At 43.4% G+C, this 23,244-nt stretch overlaps 1 protein-coding gene across 4 annotated transcripts; it reads left to right on the plus strand.

The window, feature by feature from the left end:
* The first annotated feature begins 223 nt into the window (after positions 1–223).
* On the plus strand, positions 224–9,187 carry LOC116942037 (solute carrier family 25 member 44-like). Of its 4 annotated transcripts, none has more exons than XM_032953572.2 (6): positions 228–601; positions 1,795–2,012; positions 3,120–3,313; positions 3,836–4,182; positions 4,336–4,463; positions 4,831–9,187. In XM_032953572.2, the coding sequence occupies exons 2-6, from the start codon at positions 1,875–1,877 to the stop codon at positions 5,020–5,022; spliced, it is 999 nt and encodes a 332-aa protein (XP_032809463.1). In that variant the 5' UTR covers positions 228–601; positions 1,795–1,874; the 3' UTR covers positions 5,023–9,187. The 4 variants fall into 4 exon arrangements, with proteins under 4 accessions (XP_075922992.1, XP_032809463.1, XP_032809464.1 ...); XM_032953573.2 differs by having other exon boundaries at positions 228–358; XM_032953571.2 differs by having other exon boundaries at positions 229–563.
* Positions 9,188–23,244: the final 14,057 nt, after the last annotated feature.

The raw sequence follows: 23,244 nt of genomic DNA on the forward strand, positions 1-23,244 counted from the left end.
ATTTAATTTATTTTCTTTCTTACGTGACTTTACCGAAATAACCAAAGAGTAATTCCTGCAGTCACGAAAGCTTCAAATCAAGTTAGAACCTCAAAACTAATTAAACCAAGACACAACACTTTTCACAATCTTTAAAAGCTTTACGAAACGCGGTCTGTCTGTGTCCCTCTCGTCTTGCCGTAAGCGATCGATTTACGCACGCGCGGCAATGACGTCGACGATCATCCCACTCTTCTCCCCCGACGCTCCCGTGGTCGTGACGTCGCCGCAAAGATAACGCCGAATGACGTCATCCGGTACAACCCGACGCAGCGGTGACGTCACCGATCAGCTGAACAGGAGGGCCTTCTGCCTCCCGGTAAATGGCGGCAGCGGCAACGTCGTGGGATCGGCGTTTAGCGACTTCGGCACCGGTTGCTGCCGCTGCTCCACCTCTTAACCTCGCGCGAAGGCGGCGGGGAGGTGGGGAAGGGGGGGTCTTACACCGCGCCGAGTCTCCCGGGGAAGAGAGAGAGAGAGAGAGACACGGGGACCCTCGTGGCTCAGCCGAAGCCGGACGAAAGGTGCTGCTGGTTCTTCCTCAGCCAGGGCGTTGCTAATGGTATCGAACTGATGGTTGCTGTACGGGCAGCAATGCACTTTAGCGGCCACGCAACGGTCGCTGCTGTCATTGATGCTATGTTTGAGTTGTTTTACAGATGCACGAATGTGGACCGGTTTAGTCTTCAGGACTATTTCAGTATTAGTGACCAGTGCTCACAGCAGTGGACGTTGGTGTCTCTGCTTGGTAGATGAACCAACTTATTCAGCCCACGTTAAAATTCCGGCCAAGAGTTGACTGAAGTCCATTATAACTCCTCGGTTGACACAAACACGTGCCACATCTAAGTGATCAGTGGTTGTCATTTCATGTATTGAACGCCAGTTTCTAATCCTCACCACGCATGGCCTGGCCAGGTGTGAAGTTTGTGTCGAACTAACTCGTCTCCAAAGTGAAGTTTGATTTAACATTGATTCACCTTTGATATGCTCCATTTTCAATTCCTCGTGATTCAGAATGAAAGTTTTTTTGTTGTTGTTTTAATTCTGTCATTTTGGTGACCGAGGTAACTTGCAATTGAGTTTGTCCTGGTCTCTTGAATGTTCCCCTGGTTAGACACAATAAACCCGGACTTGACGTCGACACGAAAAGCAGCTTTTAGTTTCCCGAGGGTATAAAAAAAACCCCAACATTTTTCGCCTGTTGACCCCGTAACCTTTTCACTTGGCACTTGGATCTTCCTTAAATCGATTCGACATACTTAAAGCGACGTAAGTTTTGCTCGTGTGAAAAGACCCAACAAGTATGATGCTGTGATTCAAGCTTGTCCCATCCTAGCCTCCTCTGTATACAGCCGTACAGCCCATACCGAGAGACGGAAACATTGATTGGAGAACATATGCAAATTAGAGGCATCATTGACTGTTGAGAAAAGTAAGTAGTCGCCTTGGGTACGATGCATCACTCTTAGAGATTATGTCCGATGGATAAGACTGGTGATGGCATGTTAAAAGGGTGCATGCACCCAAGAATAGGATGTGTTTATGTTCAGGAGTAAAATGGTGATCACAGGACCATGAGGAATGGCGATGGTCTGGGGAGATCTTCATCCAGCAGTGGGTCGACAATCGATGACGATACAGACCTCAAATCGGTCTGCCACATATGCCTCAAGTTGAATACTTCCTATTTTATTCGTCCATGGTGTTCGTATGTTTATAGTCATAACGTTGTTTTTTTTTTACCCATTTCAGTGGTCGTTGCAGGCTTGAAGATTTGACAGTGGAAGACCGCAGGACCTCCTGTTAGCACCGCACGCTGCAAGGGTGGAACAATGCAGGAGAAAAGGAACATTCGCGTGATCGAGTGGGCGGACCTGGACAAGCGCAAGTTCTACTCCCTGGGCGTGTTCATGATGCTGAGCGTGCGGGCCACGGTCTACCCCTTCACGCTCATCCGCACGAGGCTGCAGGTAGGGTCCCTTTTAGTGTCCAGCAGCATGCCAATTCAGCAATATCAGTCATGTGTATTATACAGGGTGTCCAAAAAGTCTCTATCTATTTTATTGAACTCACGGTATATAAATGGGGTTTTTTTTCAAGACCATATGAATGTGTATATACAAGAACGTGTGATGGTAATAAGACTTTTCATAAGATGGGGCTCCTTGTCATTATACAAACATGATTCGGGAGCACATTAACGAACGTTTTCCACATTTCTGGATTGGACGCAGCGGCAACAACGCCCCAAACGGCTCCGTCTCCGGATTTAACACCTTGGGATGTCTTTGTATGGGGCCTCATCAAGTCAGAGGTGTATCAAACGAGAGTTACAGATATGCAAGATTTACTAGATTGTAGCAGTTACAAAAATAACTCCACAGATGCTGTAATGCAGCTGACGGATTTGGGCTGTGCAGAAATATTGAGAATGCTCATGTAGAATCTAATGCTTAACAGTTATTAATACATATACCTCTGATTATATCATTGTGTAATTTACCCTGAATTGCTTTGATTTCAATAAAATATATTTGGATTTTATGGACACCCTGTATTCAAGTATTATTTTGTTTCATTTGGTATTTTTATGTTACCACTGTGGTAGCAATGTGGGCGTGTCTGTTAAGATGATGAACACATGGTGGCATGTCAACACGTGTGAACATCTGATGTGTGAATGAGTGGTGACATTTGAACACTTGCGAAAACGTGATGATGCATGGTCGTCTGGAAACTGACTGTGGCGGCATGTGAGCCGAGAATGATTTGTGAGTTAATGTGGTGTGTGGCCATACGGTTGCATATGAGCAGTGTGAATGTGTTGTGTATCATGTGAGCGTCTGGTGTGTGAGCACATGCGAACAGTTTTGTAGATGTCAGGTATATGAACATGGAAGCCCATGAATGACGTGTGAATGAATGTGAATGTCTGGTGTGTGAACCCATTATTGAATGTGAATAGGATGTGAATGTTACAACATATACATTTTTGGTGATTGCGAATGGATGGTAATCTGTAAACACCTGTAAATGTATTGTGTCAACTCGTAATTGGATATGAATATGTTGTTCAGGTGCAGCGAGGCAGGAGTCAGTACCGCGGTACGGCAGACGCCTTCATCAAGATCCTGCAGAGGGAGGGAGTGCTGGGTCTCTATCGGGGCTTCGCTGTCAACGCATTAACTCTGGTGTCAGGACAGTTCTACATCACGACCTATGAACTCGTGCGAGACCAAGCCAGCAGGCTGGGAGCTGACAACACATTGAAGTACGCAGCCCCTGTGGGAAGCTTTTCTTTATTTCCTATACCTTAAGTAAGATTTATACATTTCTAGCACAGTTGGGAGTCTCACACACCTGATGATTCCGTCCTTGTACTTTTCACGATAATTTAGAGTCCTCTTGTCAATGCACTGTTGGATAAGAATCTCCCTTTGCTGTGTGAGTCGTGGGGATTATTTGACCATGTGTCACCACGCTGGTCACTGTAGGTTGGTGAATGTGGTGAGCATATACAGAGCATATGAGAGTACCAAAATCATTTTTCTGTACTGCCCTCTGCTGCCCATTATATGGCCGTGCAGCATTTGTTTGCATCTATATTGTGCACAGTAGTCTTTCCTCCAAACAGGATCCAGGCTGAATCTTGTTTATCATCCAAGATCTGACGAAATCGGGCGTATTCTGGATGATCTAGTCATAGGCAATCCAACAGCACTACTTTCAAATGCTCGATTATAGATGCACGCTTCCGTTGGCACACCAGCCTCACCGCCGGTATTCCCTTCAGGTCAGTGGCAGGTGGCGGGGTGGCTTCACTGGTGGCGCAGAGCATCACGGTGCCCATCGATGTCGTGTCACAGCACCTCATGATGCAGGGCCAGGCCGGGGAGGGTGGCGGCCGCTTCAAAGTGCAGGACCATCCCAAGCGGGGTCTGAACGCCCACGCGGCCCAGGTGGGCACCAATCCGACGGAGGGCAAACGGGGGCGCCCGTCCTTCGGGCAAGCCAGGGACATTGTGAGGCAGATTCGGCAGGTGGACGGCATGCGAGGGTTCTACAGGGGCTACCTGGCCTCACTGCTCACCTACATCCCCAGCAGCGCCGTCTGGTGGCCCTTCTACCACTTATATGCCGGTGAGTTGGTGCTGTACACCTGATACTTTTAAAAAGATGATTGTCTACATCGTTGCATTGCAGTGTCTTGGAGTATGCTTGTGAAACTTGGTTTGACCAGTCGATTTCAGTTTTGCTGTCCCAACTTAAACCACTTCCCACGTTGCTGTGCAGAGCAGCTCTCTAGTATGGCCCCCAGCAACTGTCCTCACCTGGTCCTCCAAGCAGTTGCTGGTCCCATGGCGTCCGTCACAGCCTCCGTGCTGACAAACCCCATGGACGTTATTCGGACTCGTTTGCAGGTGAGCCCGGATGGAATTCCGTTTTGTATTGCACTTAAAAAGTAACTTTCAGTCAGGGTATTTTTCCACGCTCCGGCATAGATTTTATACGCTCTTAAAATAGTGTTCTCGTCACATGAATCGTATACATTTTTTACATGTTTCGTGAATGATGCTACAAAATAATCTCACCATATTTGCGAGCCCAGTTAAATCACAGGTGGTCAACACCTAAATTCAAATTCTCTGGCGCTGGCTTATTGCCTCACAGCCATTATTAACGTCCTAAGCCACCCAGCCACCAAAAACTTAAGTTGCAGTCAGAAACAATGTGTTGTTACACGCACACCGTGCGTTGCTTATACTTTGTGTGCTACCGGCTTTGCAGGTGGAGGGCCGTTCTTCCATCTTGGAAGCATTGCGGCAGTTGTGGGCACAGGAGGGCATGTGGGGCTTCACCAAGGGCCTGTCGGCGCGCATCGCGTCCTCTGCGCCCACGTCAATGCTTGTCGTCCTGGGATACGAGACTCTGAAGCGCCTTAGCCTGAGGACTGAGCTGGTCCACACGCGGCATTGGTAGCGATGGTATCCGTCGGCTCGGCGCTTTCGTTCGATTTCCAGCAGCTCGTGTGGGCTTCTAGGAGACATTGGCGGCTCTCGCAAGTGAAAGCTACGTGGCCGTTGGTGCAATTGAGGCTAGGTTTGCAGACAAGCATCCATCTGTTCTGCAAAAGGTTTTGTTTTTATTGCCCGTGAATCTGCTAAATAGTTATGAATCGCAAAGCGAAATGTATTTTGCGGAAATCTTTGGATCGGTAGGAAGTGGACTTTACCGTATGTGAGTGGCAATGATGTCCTTTGTCTTCACCGACTCTTGAATTTGTTAAAGCACTGATGTGACTGCATAAGTAATCAAAGGTTAATGGTTCTGCTGGGCAACCACTGGCGGTAACAGAAGACGGACATGATTTGACACCAACATCGACAACAGAGCGGGAAGGAAAATGGGTGTAAATAATTTTTAATTTATAAAAACTTAATGTGTTTTATTAAATTGATTTGCGCTTTCATTGCCGATTGATGGAACATGGTATTAATATTGTGGGTCCAAAGTGCAGTGCAGTTTGGTGACACTTATTATTGATATTATTTTTAAAAGCTGTATATTTCAGTCGGGTAACTTGTAACAATTTTACTAAATAAGATCGCTGCTTGAAACTTATTAAAAATGGTACATTTTGTGAGACTGTAGTGCTCCATTTTTATTTCGATGGGTTAAACTTGAATTGTGACCCTGCTTTCATGTCGCTGATGTAGATTCAGAGCAACAACTACAATTTGACATTAAGGTGGTGAAGCCAGATTACCGCATCAGGATTATCGAGTGTATCGCTGTGATGTCTCCTTGGTATTTGTCGATCGGGCATTACTTTGTTGTTATATGTTGTATGGTCTGTTCTGGACGACCAGTCACACGCTGGAGAGTTTTTAATTTTTCATTTGTGCATCGGGTATCTGCATCTGCTATGGTTTTTGCGGATGCGGTTTAGAGTGGACCATGAACTTCGTGTAAGATCAAACCCCAGGGTTCTTTGCGTTGGGTCTTTCACAAGGTGTTTGTGAGTTATTTTGAACTCCATTCAGCTCTGCAAGCTTCATTGCGGTTGAACTTGTGACTGCAAGATGCATACACGGTGGATCAGTTAACCTTGAATGTCACAGCAGCCTATCCATTGAACACCTCTGAGGTGGCGTTGCAAAAACAGCATTATTGTATTAACGGTGTGTGGTGAAAGACAGTGCTCAGTTATGCTGTTGAAATGCTGGGTGTTTTATGTGATTGAAAACTCTTGTATCCCTAATGGCAATCAACTATTACTCTTAATTATCCAAGTACTGTAACAACTCATCGATACATCGATAAAAATGTTAACACCATATACGCAATGAATCATACAATGGGATTACTTGCGATTTAAAATTGTAAGTTAAAATTGTAATGCAAATGAAAAGACTAACATTTTGGCAAATGGAATGTAAAAAATAAAAGGCAAAAACAATGTTTGCTATAAATTACAATCTCAAGTTATATGACCGTTGATTTGATCGTTTTTAGGAATGGAACGGGGGTGCAGTGGTGTATCGTGTGTTATTGAGCTCTTGCTGGGTCCACTAATTATCCTTGTGTTAGACAGTCCGTTCACCCCTATACAAGTAACGATCGTTTTGTGGTGTTCACACGTCGACGTACCTCTGCTTCCTGGATGTTCTTGTATGCTCGCATCTCACTGTGTTATGTGGACTATTCTATCAAAACATGCTTGAAATTTTAACTGTTGCTTTTTCTGAGCCGCAAAAGTTGTAACAACATTCACAATAACAGAACAGGACTCTCTGTGAGAGATGCTGAAGATCACAAAACGAGGAAAGCATCTGTCATGAGCGTTGACCCTCAATTATGAGGTTGACACTGGATAGAAAATAGGCGTTGATACAGGCACATTGATAGGCATGAGAAGAGTGGCTGTACTGTAACTCATGCGAGTGCCGATCTCCACAATCAGTGCTGTAACGAATTCCTAAGAGTCGTGCATGTGTGTGAGCATTGTATTGACGGCTGTGTTGACTCGTGTAAATTCAAAACGTGTGTTATTTTGGTACGTTGTGTATGATCAGATAATAAGCAAACGTCGATTTTGTAAAAAAATAAGTTAATTTAATTTCAGTAAATTTGGCGAAAGGGTATTCTGCCCCAATGTTTTTTTTTACCGCTGATGAGCATCATGCATTGGCAGATTGAACAAATTATGCTGGTCAAGAAGTCCCATAGCCTGATGCACTTATAATGTTATTTGGTTATGTGATGAAATAGACCCTTGCATGTTATTTTTTTTAAATCAAGTGAGTTGTAATTATGTACAAGTAAATGTTGCAGGCAAACTAATTTCAAACTCTTTGTTTTTTTCGGTAAAGTCACGTAGAAATAAGAAATAATAATAAAATTACATAATAGCATACGACGTTTCGATTTCAACGCAAGCAATCATCATCAGGTATAGAAGAGCTAAATTTAGGAGAGAGAGGAAACAGAACCGCAGATATATTTACAGACACCTAAGTAGAGGGAGTTAACACAGAGACACAAAGAGACAACGTACGGAGCACAGAGAGATCGGGTCTATTTTCAAACTGTCAATACCAACATGCACTAATGAGATGTATTATTTGGTACTGGAGTACAGGCAAACGTTTCTTGAAGATTTAACATTAACACGAGATGTGCACTGTCAAAGGCAACCTATTGAACAACTATTAAATTTAAATTAAAGACTAAAAGCCCATTGAGTTGGTGGTTTATTTGAAATGCCGTTGAATTGGCTTGTCTCGTACAAGCAAAACATCCACAATGTCTGCTGGCTTGATAGTGCGTTTTAAACGTGTTACATTTTCCCATTTATGTTCATAAGATAATTTATCAACTGAATAATCCTTAACCTGTAGTTGATGCAGACTTTTTAACCTGGCAAAACAAGTAGAAATTAAAATCTATTATTTTTGTATGATTGGTCAGGGCAGCATGTTCCTTCGATATAATACGTAAAGTCAGTGATGTTTGCTAGTTTAATTAACGCAAGAAATGGGCCAAGGGATTTTTTCGAAGACCCCAGTCAACCTTTGCTCAGTGGGAGGTAACTCATTTATTGCTGCCCACAGTTTGTACCCCCCCCCCCCCAGCCATCCGTGCTGTTGACTTCCTGCCACTGTTCAATACCATACTTAATACCCTCGATTTTTCCTCTGCCTATGCCCAACTGCTTCTAAGATAAACATGCTCTGTTTCTGTACAGAATCTTGAGATGAAATTATTTAAATAATTGTATCACTTACAATGGGCAGGTACAGACTCACCCTCAAAGTACCGCCCAAGTTTGGTGGCCAGGGGGCATCCCATCATTCGCGTGAGGTTTCCCAAGGAACTGTTTTCCTCCCACGTGACAAACAAAAAAGAGCTCAATAAGGAATTATCCCAACATCCCAGGGAGGGCCCAGCTGACAATGAGTTGACACTCGTTTTAGACTTGGAGCAGAGCGTGGTTGATAAACGCCACATGCCAACGATTTGGCGTACGGGGCTGGTAGGTCACCAATATGTGGCTATCACGAATATGTGGCTATCACAAACCTTTTTATTTCTAACTACGTGACTACCGAAAGAACCAAAGAGTATGGATTCCTGCAGTCACGAAAGCTTCAAATCTAGATTATCACAAACCTGCTACTGAAAGTTGGCCAGTAGATGGCAGTACAGCAAGTTCCCGATCTGTTTGTGTAACGGAATCTTAAACGTTCTATCTCATCGTATTCTTGGTGGGTTTCCTCCGGGTACTCCGAAGCGCAAAACAAATTATTGTCCAAACATCCAAATGCAGGAGCCTGCTGAAAATAAGTATTACGCCTTAAGAAGACTTTTTATTTACGAATAAATGACATTGTGTAAACAAACATCTTCAAATGCAATATCATCGTTCGAAATTACCGTATTTTCCCGCATATAACCCGCGGGGTATACCACTTTTTACAAACAAAACAAGACCCTGCGGGATATATGGAGGTGCGGGCTATCCCCAAAATATTTTACACTTGTGACATGTCATAACTCGTTTAATTTTTTCATGGTAGGACTATCCACTATGCAACACTTACCTTTGACTAAAGCACTGCTGAATAAACCACTCACACTGAAATTGCACATATCACGTTTTAAATTATTCGAATTGTTTGTACAATGAAACGACTGTTTGAAGTGGACGCACTTTTTCTTCTTTGGTTCTTTCGGTAAAGTCACGTAGAATGAGAATAAAATAATAAATTAATAAAAAAAAAACAATATAATTCTCACGACGTTTCGGCCACAACACAAGTGGCCTTCATCAGGACGAGACTGTCCCGTCACCTGATGAAGGCCACTTGTGTTGTGGCCGAAACGTCGTGAGAATTTTATTGTTATTTTATTTTATTATTTTATTTTGATTTAAAGCTTTCGTGACTGCAGTAATTCATATTCTTAGTTTTTTCGGTAAAGTCACGTTGAAGCGAAACAACAAAATAATAAAATATATAAAACAATAAAAAATTCTCACGACGTTTCGACCATAACTCAAACGGTCGTCTTCAGGTGTGTTGGTTTGCATAAATTTATTTTTAAAAACGTTAGCGCCACGCGCAACGATTTGGCAGTTTATTTAGGACTAGTCCATCTATATTCTGAAAAGAGGAAGGGGGAGACGAAATGTTTTATAATGTATGCTGTCTGAAAGCCACTGTAAGCGTGAACAATCAATTAAGACCTGAAATGGTTTATCAAATCTTTCCAATGATTGCTAAGATAGAATCCATCTTCTCGGTTGAAATTGTCTCTGTGCTTGTATATGTGGATAGCCTCATAATTGATTGTTCACGCTTACAGTGGCTTTCAGACAGCATACATTATAAAACATTTCGTCTCCCCCCTCCTCTTTTCAGAATATAGATGAACTAGTCCTAAATAAACTGCCAAATCGTTGCGCGTGGCGCTAACGTTTTTATAAATAAATTTATGCAAACCAACACACCTGAAGACGACCGTTTGAGTTATGGTCGAAACGTCGTGAGAATTTTTATTGTTTTTTATATATTTTATTATTTTGTTGTTTCCCTTCAACGTGACTTTACCGAAAAAACTAATATTATTATTTTATTCTCATTCTACGTGACTTTACCGAAAGAACCAAGTAAGATTAATCCTTGCAGTCACGAAAGCTTTAAATCTAAATTTGGGCGCACTTTGTTTACCGGCGACGGGAGAACTGGGGGGAGGGAGAGGTGGGGGGTTAGAGGGTGGGGCAGCTGGGGTGAGAGAGAGAGGTGGGGGGTTGGAGGCGAGGCAACGGCGTCACCGTAGTGCCGCTATTATCTGCACAGTGCGCAATCTACCAGTGCTAAAAGTGTACTTACTTACAGTGAGGGAAAACAAATATTTGATCTCCTGCTGATTTTGTACGTTTGCCCAATGACAAATAAATGATCAGTCTATAATTTTAATGGTAGGTTTATTTGAACAGTGAGAGAATAACAACAACAAAATCCAGAAAAACGCATGTCAAAAATGTTATAAATTGATTTGCATTTTAATGAGGGAAATAAGTATTTGACCCCCTCTCAATCAGAAATATTTCTGGCTCCCAGGTGTCTTTTATACAGGTAACGAGCTGAGATTAGGAGCACACTCTTAAAGGGAGTGCTCCTAATCTCAGCTTGTTAGCTTATAAAAGACACCTGTCCACAGAAGCAATCAATCAATCAGATTCCAAACTCTCCACCATGGCCAAGACCAAAGAGCTCTCCAAGGATGTCAGGGACAAGATTGTAGACCTACACAAGGCTGGAATGGGCTACAAGACCATTGCCAAGCAGCTTGGTGAGAAGGTGGCAACAGTTGGTGCGATTATTCGCAAATGGAATAAACACAAAATAACTGTCAATCTCCCACGGCCTGGGGCTCTATGCAAGATCTTACCTCGTGGAGTTGTAATGATCATGAGAACGGTGAGCAATCAGCCCAGAACTACACGGGAGGATCTTGTCAATGATCTCAAGGCAGCTAGGACCAGTCACCAAGAAAAAAATTGGTAACACACTACGACGTGAAGGACTGAAATTCTGCAGCGCCCGCAAGGTCCCCCTGCTCAAGAAAGCACATATACATGCCCGTCTGAAGTTTGCCAATGAACATCTGAATGATTCATAGGACAACTGGGTGAAAGTGTTGTGGTCAGATGAGACCAAAACGGAGCTCTTTGGCATTAACTGAACTCGCCGTGTTTGGAGGAGGAGGAATGCTGCCTATGACCCCAAGAACACCATCCCCACCGTCAAACATGGAGGTGGAAATAATATGCTTTGGGGATGTTTTTCTGCTAAGGGGACAGGACAACTTCACCGCATCAAAGCGACGATGGACGGGGCCATGTACCGTCAAATCTTGGGTGAGAACCTTCCCTCAGCCAGGGCATTGAAAATGGGTCGTGGATGCGTTTTCCAGCATGACAATGACCCAAAACACACGACCAAGGCAACAAAGGAGTGGCTCAAGAAGAAGCACATTAAGGTCCTGGAGTGGCCTAGCCAGTCTCCAGACCTTTATCCCATAGAAAATCTGAGGAGGGAGCTGAAGGTTCGAGTTGCCAAACGTCAGCCTCGAAACCTTAATGACTTGGAGAAGATCTGCAAAGAGGAGTGGGACAAAATCCCTCCTGAGATGTGTGCAAACCTGGTGGCCAACTACAAGTAACTTCTGACCTCTGTGATTTCCAAAAAGCGTTTTGCCACCAAGTACTAAGTCATGTTTTGCAGAGGGGTCAAATACTTGTTTCCCTCATAAACATGCAAATCAATTTATAACATTTTTGACATGCGTTTTTCTGGATTTTTTGTTGTTATTCTGTCACTCACTATTCAAGTAAACCTACCATTAAAATGATAGACTGATCATTTCTTTGTCAGTGGGAAAACGTACAAAATCAGCAGTGGATCAAATACTTTTTTCCTTCACTGTACTTAACCTGGAATGTAACATTCTACAAACAAACTGAAGGCACCCCAATGGGTTCTCCCTTATCTCTGGTTGTAGCCAATATTTCCATGGAAAAACTTAGAGATGGACGCCATCCAGGCATCCACTCTACGCCGTCCTTGTGGAAGAGGTACGTGGATGACACATTTGTCATCTGCCCACATGGCCAGATCACCATGGAGGTAGAAAAGGATACCATGCTACCTTCCTTGGATGTCCTAATCTTGACTTTAAGGAGCCCATGAGTGAGTTTGGACTGTACCACCACGCATCATGGGCAGGGTGGGGGAGAGCTGGTGGGGGGTGGAGAAGTAGTTTGGAATGAAGAATGAGCGAATCCAACATTCCATTAACTTTGAGCACGAGATTTTGCAAGTTTTGTGAGCACTGGGTTTGATTTAAAACAATAGCAAATAGGATTTGATTTGCTAAAGATGTTTACTGATACTTTACACAAAGGGGGATGCTTGGACGTAAAAAGGGGCACCTGGCTTCAGTTAAACGGGACTAGATGTCATGAGTGATTCCAGTTATTATATCAACTTACCCCTCCTGTACTCCTCGCCTTCGACTTCCTCTGCCGCCTCGATTCTGTACTCCACTCATCCCTCTCACCTCTCCAATGACCTATTTTTCTTTTTGTTGGTTCTATCGGTAAAGTTACGTAGATAGAAAACAAAAATCTAAATTTAAAGCACAAAACCCACGACGTTTCGATCGCAACGCAAGCGGTCTTCTTCAAGTGGCGAGAAAAGTAGGCCGCTTGTGTTGCCATCGAAACGTCGTGGGATTTTAGATTTCTATCTACGTGACTTTACAGAAAGAACCAAGAATATGAATTCCTGCAGTCACGAAAGTTTTAAGTCTAAACCTATTTTTCTCTTGCACGTTTTCTCCGTGTCACTTAATCCTTCATAGCCTCCCATCTCACCCCTTCTCTCATTCGTTCCTTCATTACCTCCTCTTCCACCTCTTATCTTCTTCCTTTCTTTTTCCTTCTCTCCCTTCCTCCCTCTCTCTTCGCTCCTCGTTCATCACCATTCCCCCATCTATTATCTACACTTATTCTCTATTTCGTTTCCCCTGTTTCCTCCTACCAATTTCATCCTCCTGTATCTCCTCTTCGCTCATCATTCGTCTTACAGCCTCGCATCTGTCCATTGCGAATGCCAGCAGAAAAACACGCGTAATGTCGCACCATAAAATATTATTATTGTATTTGAAGCGTTTTGCTAACACACCAATCATACTACTATTCAACAATCTACGCCTTGAATTTCCCTGGCTGGTTGCTGGCTGGGCTGCTCTTCACCCCAACTCGATTGTTAGTGGCTGATGATACTAAAACTAGCTGGATAACTGGCTAAACGTGATTTTCCGTGAAACATACAAACATTGAATTCGGTGGAAACGGCGGAAGAAGTTCAGAAGACGATGTAATGAATACAAGTACCAAAGAGGTGGGAGTAACGATTACAGAATCCAGTACGGACACAGTTAATTGAAGACCTTTCAATTTTTGCTCCTCTTAACGTAATGATTTCGTCAATATATTCTTTAGATCCGAGAGAAAATAATTGTTTACTTCACAATACATATTATATTGGCAATTTATTTCGTAAAAAAATAAATCCGAGTACAGGATTGTGAGAAGAGTATTTGTGTATGTCAATGTCAGCTGTCCGCTGCAAAGCAAAGGATTTTCTACACGCAATCTTAATTATGATTTATTTCTTAAAAAAAAAGCTATATCGATGTTTAAGACCGCTTTCCTGTAGGCTGCTGCATTTGGATGTTTGACCAATTAAATGTTGATTGTTGTTTTGGCACTGTGGAGTACCCGGAGAACACCCTCCACCATACAATGGGGATGGCACTTTCAGGTCCGCTCCTCAGAACAGATCGGGAACTCACTTGCTCTACTGCCATCTCCTGGCCACCTGTCAGAAGCAGGCTTGTGATTGCCGCAAACCTATTCATGACCCACCAGCCCCGTGCGCTGAATCATCGGCTGCGGCCTGCGTCACCACGCCCTGCTCCAAGTCTTAAACGAGTGTCAACACTCATTGTCATCAGGGTCCTCCTTGCGATGTTCGGATAATTCCTTATTGAGCTCTCGTTTTGTTTATGTCACGTGGGAGGAAAACAGTTCCATGAGAAACCCCACGACAATTATGGGGCCGTACATAAATGATGTCACACGATTTTGGACGATTGTTGACCCCACTCCCCCCTCGTCACACGGCGTCACAAAAAGTAAGACCCCCCTCAAATATGACGTCACAAAGCTCTGCCCCCCCCCCCCCCCCCAAATATAAAACATGCTTCAAATCGCTTTAAACTATTGTCATTGTAGTGGGTATTTAATGTGCCACTGCACTCTGTTGTAGGATAAACATTTACCAAAAAGTCTATTTAATTAAGTAGAACGTGTTGTCTATATTAATTAAAAGTTGCGCATTTTGATGTGACGTAACGCGGCTATGGGTCAAGGAGGGGATCGATCTAGAAGCTCCTAGAAACAGTGAGAGAGTTCCAGAAGTGGGGCGTGGCCAGGGGCGGGGCTTGGCCATGCTAGAGGGATATAAGGGAGAGGCAAATCGTGGTTCGAGGCTGTCGTGGGGGTTCGGGTCCTGGCTGTCGTTGCTGTCATCGCTGCCATCTCTTCGTCTTCGTCGCTGCATAGCCAGGCAGCTTTACAGTCTTTATCGTTGTCGTCGCTATATAGTCAGTCAGCAATGTCGCGTACGACGCGATGTGGCTGTATGGGTGGCTCAGCTAGAAGTAACTTAGTGCTTATGTTATTCCGTGACCGTGTCCTTAAAGTATCGAGAAATAAATAAGAAACCCTCTCTACAAGTCTCGGAAGTCATCTCATTACACATGTACAAATTCGCAATCACAGGAGACAAAGGAGAGCCCATTGCTGCTCCTTCCTTTTGTTTATAAAAGTTACCTTTCCACAAGAAATAGGTGTTATTTAGACAGTGTTCAGCTAGACTTAAGATATCTTTGCCTAAACCTATGTTCGGTACCAGTGTCGAGTAATTTAATTGACTCGTTGACCGGAACCCTCGTGAACAGCGAAGTTACATCAAAGCTTGTGAGAATATCATTAGGGTTAAGCTTAATATCTTTAATAATATTTACGAGATGTTCAGAGTTTTTGATGAATGAAGAGGTCCTACCGATGTAGGACTGTATTTGTGTCCTCACGTATTGCGCTAATTTGTACGTGGCACAGCCTATTCTACTATGGGTCTTAATGGGACATCAGGTTTGTGAATTTTTGGTAGCCCATTAAGTCTTGGTGGTTTTTATGCCCTTGGTTTGACCAGGTATTGCGCTTCCCTGGGAATTGATGACTTGCCAATGATTGCCGTTTTACGTTCCAAGGTGTTGGTTGGGTCTCGTGTAAATCTTTGATTTTATTATCGTAGTCCTATTCAGATTGTAAATGTTGTGGTTTGGCTCTCCAACACACCGGTGTGCTGTACTCGTGACGAATTGGCATGTTCTGTTCACGTGACAACATTTACTAGTTGGCTGTGTCGGGTGGTGGCGGGTTTAACGACACATTAAACGATTTACGCGATCTAATCCAAAAAACCTCTTATGGATATTGGTCGCAAAAGCCTACGTGTTAAACTGACATGGTTCAGAGGTTTGTGCTTTGAATCTGCAAGACTGCCCTATTGACCTTCCAGACCAATAAAAAACTAAGCGGTGATTATATTAAGGAAATTATTTGATGATACTCATTTGGCAGTGGTGCTCAAGCACAAATAACGAAAACACCGCAACATATTCGTCAATAACACACGTTTTTTGCACGCGTACTTCTAGGCAGGATGCAACCACTCCTGACAAAACATTGTCACCTACAGAAATCAAGATGGATGCTGTGCTTGCACTAAGCCTGCTTGCAGAACCGCACCGTGACGTTAACTACCTCGCCTGGTGTACAGGAGGTTGTGGGTTCGATCCCGACCCTGATGCCTGGTGTATATTTGGAGTTTACATGTTCTCCCCGCGCTCGTGTGGATTTTTCTCCGGCTCCTCCGGGTTTTCCCCTCCACATTTAGAAACATGCATTCATAGTATTTGGCTGCTATAAATTACCACTTGATAAGCCACTTCTTTGAGCCGTAACTTTTGGCCAGGTTGCTTCTGAAAAAGAGCTATATAGCTTAGTGGTAAAATTTTATATAGTTTAATTTACATTGATTTGAAGATGGCTTTTGACTCTGTGGATCAACCTGCTCTCTGATCTGCCTTGAGGGATTTGGATCCCTGGCATCCTGCTGGGCATTGTGAAAGATTTAAATGCAGGGACATGCACAATGGTCCGTGTCGGGTCCGGACTTTCACCACAACTCCAAACCACATCTGGAGAACGTCAATTGTCTTTGTATCGGCGCTCTTCTGTTGGATGATTGACTAGGTCTTTGGCAACATGACCCACTACCTTGGAGTCAGGATTGGCCGGCACCACTTTACTGACCTCAGTTACACTGATGATGCAGCTCAGTTTGTTTAAAAGCCTAAAACATTCACACCAGGCCTCCAAAATTTACATAAAAATGTGAACAAAAATGGTTCATGGCAAAAAACAGAAGTTACAACTTGAGTTTCAGTTCTAAAAAAGTACCCTGTATGATCAAATACAACACTGTCGAAGAAGTGGAGAAATTGGTGTTCCTGGGTTCTGTACAGAGCCCTGATGAATGATGTAGACCTGATGTCACACGCCGAATCGGCTTAGCCTCAGGCGGAGTGACAGTTTGAACCAGATTTTGTCTCAGAAATGATTAAGTCTGAGCACGAACTTGAGGGTCTACCTATGCTGTCTCGTCAGCTTCGTTGTGTGGTGCAGAGGCCTGGACATTGCTTCAATTCTGATTTGGATCAGCTGCAGTCCTTCCACATGCGATGTCAAAGACAGCTTCTTGACATCTTCATGTGGAATTTCACCATTGCATCTACGACCGGTCTACAAGCGATTGAGAGCTTAGTACGAAGGTGATGGCCGTCACTTTGGAAACGTCGCCTGTCTTGATGCGCACTCTCCAGCAAATTGCGCACTTCAGTTGGCGGTCGACGTTCGAAGTGGAATGCGACCCTCTAAAGAATGGGGCCACTTCCATGGTCGCCCCACCCCGTGATCTTTGGATCAAACAAATCACTGGAGACACCGGCATGGCAGCAACAGCAGCTTATGCGAATGCTTGTCGCAAGAGACCACACGACATTTGGTGCAACGGTCCTTCACTGACTATGCGTGATGAATGAATGATTCACTGTGCAAACTGATCTACATTCCTCAATCACTTTGTGCTATAGATAAAAACTCAATTGGGAGGTTTCGTCTGGTAAAGGGACTAAAGTCTCACATTCGCCCGTGTCTGCTGAGGGAGCGTGGGCGTTGTATTTAATGTGGAGTGTGTCTGCTGGAGGCACAGCCTTGGCGTCACAAAAGAATACGTCCAACACAGCCAATTCTCAATAAATAAATCAAGCTTCATTTCATATATCGCACTTCACAAGAAACCCGTTGCAGAGCACTTCAACATGTAAACATAGCATGACATCGCAAACATTTTATATATACAAAATAGTAAAAATTATATAATCATTAATTGGTCCAAACTACTAAGAAAACGACGATCATGTTATTTTGCTGGTGCTTATTGCCTTCATGATGCCATTTTCCCAGATGTCAACATCCAAAAGTGGGTCAACAGCCAGCTCGTACTGTCTACTAATAATGTATTGTATACGAATATCTCCAATTAGCACAGTTGACTACATACGGTGCGAAAGCAGTTCAACATACATAATGCAATACTGCATTCTAATACTATGCTCAATATTACTGCTTAGGGCTTTCGTGCCACTGCAGGTGCAGCCTCTGCAGATGTTTCGTTGCGCCCGCTTTTATTCGCATCCAGAGGCCTTTCTTCTGGCTCTGCCCTGCAACAGGCTCCTGTGCCGCCTCCTGCTCCACACACCTGCCCTTAATCAACTCCACCCGATACTCGGGTATGATGATCTCCACAATCCGCTCTTTGCCGATGCGCACAAACTCAAGCGTGATTGTCTTCTGCTGCTGTTGTTCTGGCTGTTGTTGTTGTTGCAGCTGCTGCAAATAATTATGGTGCTCCTGCATGTCTATTCTCAGCCGCTCCTCCTGCTCCTGGTCTGCATGCGTGTTCTTTTGCAGTACTACGTGGCTGTGCAGCGATGACCCGACATTCAGCGTGTGCAGTGTCCTTGCGGAGACTGTGCGATACAGTGGGGAGGGATTAAATAGAAGACAGCAGTCAATATTGGAAACACAGGCACATAGCGTTCACTGCAGCAATGGTCAAAAAACCTTTTTTATCAAAGTTGGAATTTTCTTTCGGAAGGTTACTGAAATCCTGCCCGACTCTGCTCAATGGATCCACCATAAAGCACTTTGATTAATTAATGCTGCTATGCTCATGCCAGCCATCCTCTGTCATTTATTTACTTCCTTGCCACTAATTTATAGGTATTACTACAGCCATAGTTCTTATAAATATCCTGTATTGATACCTCTGCTAATGTCAAGTACTCAATTGACAAAGGTTGACCTTTGCTGACCTCTACCATGTTCACCCATCATTAGAGAATTACACATTAATCTTCCTCCTTTCTGTCCGCACACTGCTTGACTTTAAAACTCTCTTCCAGTTCTCATAACCTTGTTTATTATCATATAACCTTGCTTATTATCGTAAATAATAAGCAACTTACAGCCCGTTAGCAATCCATTGCTTCAAAAAGGCCTCCTCATGCCATATCAGTCGTGGGAGTTGTTATACCATGCCAGCCACCACAGAATGGTGAAGGAGGTAGGCCATAACCTGTTTTGACATCACCCGCCAGAGATGTTAGCTGTGGCTGAGACTCAAACGCCGGTCACAGGGTCATAGTATCACTGTGCCACTGCTCCGTAATATAATTGGTACCAACGTCATTATTTCAGGCTCACCCCTGCTCCGAGTTGGCAATGTCATATGCTGCTTACCCTTCAGCTGCAGGTCGCAGGACTGTCTGCGCTGTGGACGCGCACTCGCTTTGATCGCCAGGCTAGCATGCAGAGCAGTGGCGGTGGTGCTCCTCGCGTTTGCGATGCAATTTTTCATGCTGCGGATACAAGAAACAAAAACCGGGCAGAATGTCAAAAGGCTGCATTTTGCAATAGAATGGAGATGGGCGAGTAGCTCATCTTAAACAACGAACCAAGCAGCTGCTTGGACTGGCCCACCCACTGAACCTAACCAATTTGCCAACTATATACAGACGAGAGCCCTCCCAATGACCATATTTTCAACCCCACCCATACATCTGGCAATTGATTATGCCCACTTTTCAATAAATGCTTGATTTTCAGATAATGGTAGTCATGGTGCACCAGGAGCAAGGGTGAATTTTCTGGGCTGGAAAATGAAAAGAAAACGATTCCATTAATGGTAAAAAAGAAAGATATGTATTGAACCTCCGCTGGGTAGTGCTACGACTAATTCATATTTCAATACACTATACAGGTGAGCATTGAAATTACATGCACGAGTTCCTGCGTAAATGCAATAAATATATAAAAGCATCGTGAAGTTGAGGTGAAAATCACCAGTGAAGTCATCTTAAATCACAAGCCAATTCTGGATGGTACAACCCAATGGTACTCCTCTGTCAGTGTCATGCATTATAGGTATGAAATAATTGGGATGAGGTTGCGAAACACTATGATGGATATAACACGACCAATATTCGCTGCTTCCAACAAATCAGAGACGAGTGTGCTTGTGTTGCCCAGCATTCGGCAACTCTCCACCTTGAACAACACGTCTCCTGTAGGGTGGAACAGACACAACGTTCATCTGCTGTTAGCTCGTGTTTGTGCATGTGTGTACGTGTGTCTGTTTGAATCTGTACTCTTTGGTTCTATTGGGTAAAGTCACGTAGCTGAAAATAAAATACGTGACTTTACCCAATAGAACCAAAGATTATGGATTCTAGCAGTCACGAAAGCTTTAAATCTAGAATTGTTTGAATCTGCCCCATGACCTGTCAGCGTGCCTTTGACACTTCACGTGGCTTCGAAATATATGTAGACTCACACAACTACCGTGGTGACATTTCCACAATCTCGTGGAAGATCATGCTTTACCCTAAATTGCATCCGCATAAACCAAGGCAGATGCGGATACCTGATGCACAAATGGAAAATTAAAACTTTCCAATGTGTGACTGTGGTTATCCAGAACAGACCATAAAACATATAATGACACAATGTCCGATCCACAATTACGAAGCAGCGATACACTTTGCTGCTCCTGATATGGTAATTTGGCTTGGCCACCTGAATGAAAAAAGCATTGGGGAGATAAAGGTGGCTGGGGAAGTGCTCGCCACGACACTGTATGACCTTTCATAGGTGCCCATTTAGAACTTGCCCCATCGGTCTCTGAGCTGGAATTCACCAGAATAATTTGAACATCAAACGTAACATGATGTTACCAATCTTGTCATTGGTGACTGAGCTGAGACCAAATCAGTTTTACTCGCAGGCAGCTGAAACCCAGATTCAAAAACCAGGATATTAATGCTTCCAGCTAGGTGACCTCTGATCGACCCAGCTATGTCTGATATAGTGTTGTTGTTTTTTTAAAAACATGATAAACCCAATGGCCATCCCTGCACCCCATATTATAGTGTTATGCCCGTGCATATGTTTGCAGTGTCTCACCTGGCTGAAGTTTTCCTCTTAGATGAGCATAACTTCCTGGAGCAAGGGCAACCAGTTGCACATAATCTCCATGCTGTACAAATTCCAGCCAATAGCCAACATATCGCTCGCTCATTATTGTTGCTCGAACAGTCTTGGCATACGTGGGCTCCAGTTCTAAGCTGTGCTTGACACCTTCACCTGGAGAGGGGAGGAGAGGGTAGGAAAGAGATATAGTTAGCAATAGAAGTAGTGATCAGCATGATTAAAACTGTTGTTTGTGGTGAGGTTTTTTTTTCATACAATTCATCAAAATAGCATTGCTGAGAATGAGAAATGTTTGGTCGACCTGATTTCGTGCTAAATGAGCACTGAGGCAGTGCCCATTTTCTGAATTAAGCAGCATTTATTTTCGTGCAAACCACATGTGCATCGCTAGCCTGCAACCTTCGAGGTTACCGAGGCTCTCCATACCTGACTTTGACTTCACTGCGGAATACAATTGTGTATCATCATCATCATGCTAATGGCACTTGATGTCACGCGACCAGATGACATCGGCAATCGGCGACATCTATGTTGAAAACAGGAAGGGGCCAAGGACGGACCTCTGTGGAACGCCAACTCGGCATAGACGTGAGAGGTGGCAGCTTCGTGGGCAGGCCATTATCCAGCAGTGGATTGATAATGGCTAATAATGATGGTGGGGGTGAATCTTTCCATAGGACAACCACTGTTAACATCTCCATGCAGTGATACTGATTTTATTGACCTCGGAAGCATGATGCGTTGTCAACCCCAAACCAAGGTTTCAACTCACAATGTGATTACGAGCTGATCATTCTGAGCCATCTGGCCGGTAGTTTTTGATTTACATTTTATAAATAGTTTTTGCGGGGCAACTAAAATGTGTCTGCTTACCGTGTATACAAAGGTCTATCGATGTGACATCAGAAGCACCTTTGTGACATCATCCTGAACCATCATCTGGAGCACGGTGGTGCACTGCTTACAGTGACAATTCACAGAAATGGCCTTCTGATGTCATGCCAATAGCAAATAATAACAATGTATCTATCACCCATAACACTAACAAATCCACTGTTATCATCCACAAATCCCATGAACACATCACTTGGAATGCGCCCGATGTCATCACATGTCAAAATATAGGCAGAGTTAGGTCTGAACAAAGCTGGGATGGGCAACCACTCTGATTAAACAACCCACGAGGTGTATTCGGTGGTCCTCATCCAGCAGTAGATAAAGAGATACAAATTGTTGCAGAATAACTGTTATCCTTGGCCCTATTATTAGCAACTCCTATTAAATTTTGATTTAAAGCTTTCGTGACTGCAGGGATTCATATTCTTGGTTCTTTTGGTAAAGTCACGTAGAAGGGAAACAATAAAATAATAATATACAACAATAAACCACAGCAAGAACAATTTCAAATTTTTCTTGCTGTGGTTTTCACACCTGATGATGATGATTGCTTGTGTTGCAGTCGAAACGTCGTGAGAATTTTTTTGTTTTATATATTTTGTTATTTCATTGTTTCCCTTCTACGTGACTTTACCAAAAGAACCAAGAATATGAATCCCTGCAGTCATGAAAGCTTTAAATCAAAATTTTACCGAAAGAACCAAGAATATTAACTCCTATTAACTTTTGATTTAAAGCTTTCGTGACTGCAGTAATTCATATTCTTAGTTTCTTCGGTAAAGTCACGTTGAAGAGAAACAACAAAATAATAAAATATATAAAACAATAAAAATTCTCACGACGTTTCGACCATAACTCAAACGGTCATCTTCAGGTGTGTTGGTTCGCATAAATTTATTTTTAAACGGCGCATTTATTCATTTATAAAAAATAACATTAAAATTCCTATTAACTTATTTTCCAATAATCTGGATTACTTGCGGCTTATTTTCTTTACGTTTTTGGGGAATGGAAACCTATCAACCTTTGATGTTTTTTGTTTGCGGATAAAAGAAGTCTCGTGCTAAATACTTTCTAATAGACACGCAGACACCAAAACACGGAGACAGACACACACGAAAACACCAACAAATACATAGACACAAAAAACAGCTGGAGACACCCAGAGACGTGGATACACATAAAGACGCAAAGACACAGAGACACGGAGACATTCACAGAGGCACACACACAACACACACAAATATACGGGGACAGAGAGAGAGACGCAGATTACTCAGATACTGTACAAAATATACACAGGGAGATAGGGACAAAGAAAGGCGAGGTACAAAGACGGAGATGAAGACACATACAGCACAGCCAGAAGCACTAAACACTTAAAATATACGTGGTTCAAGCCTGGACACCCACCCACTAGAGTTGTTTGTGTGTCCATACACTTGTGGTGAGCGGGAGTGTGTAGTGGTTAATGCGCAGCGCTACGAACC

The sequence above is a fragment of the Petromyzon marinus genome, chromosome 13 (genome assembly GCF_048934315.1).
Source record: "Petromyzon marinus isolate PM22_M1 ecotype Great Lakes invasive population chromosome 13, UKy_Petmar_22M1.pri1.0, whole genome shotgun sequence".
Taxonomy (NCBI): Eukaryota; Metazoa; Chordata; class Hyperoartia; order Petromyzontiformes; family Petromyzontidae; genus Petromyzon; species Petromyzon marinus.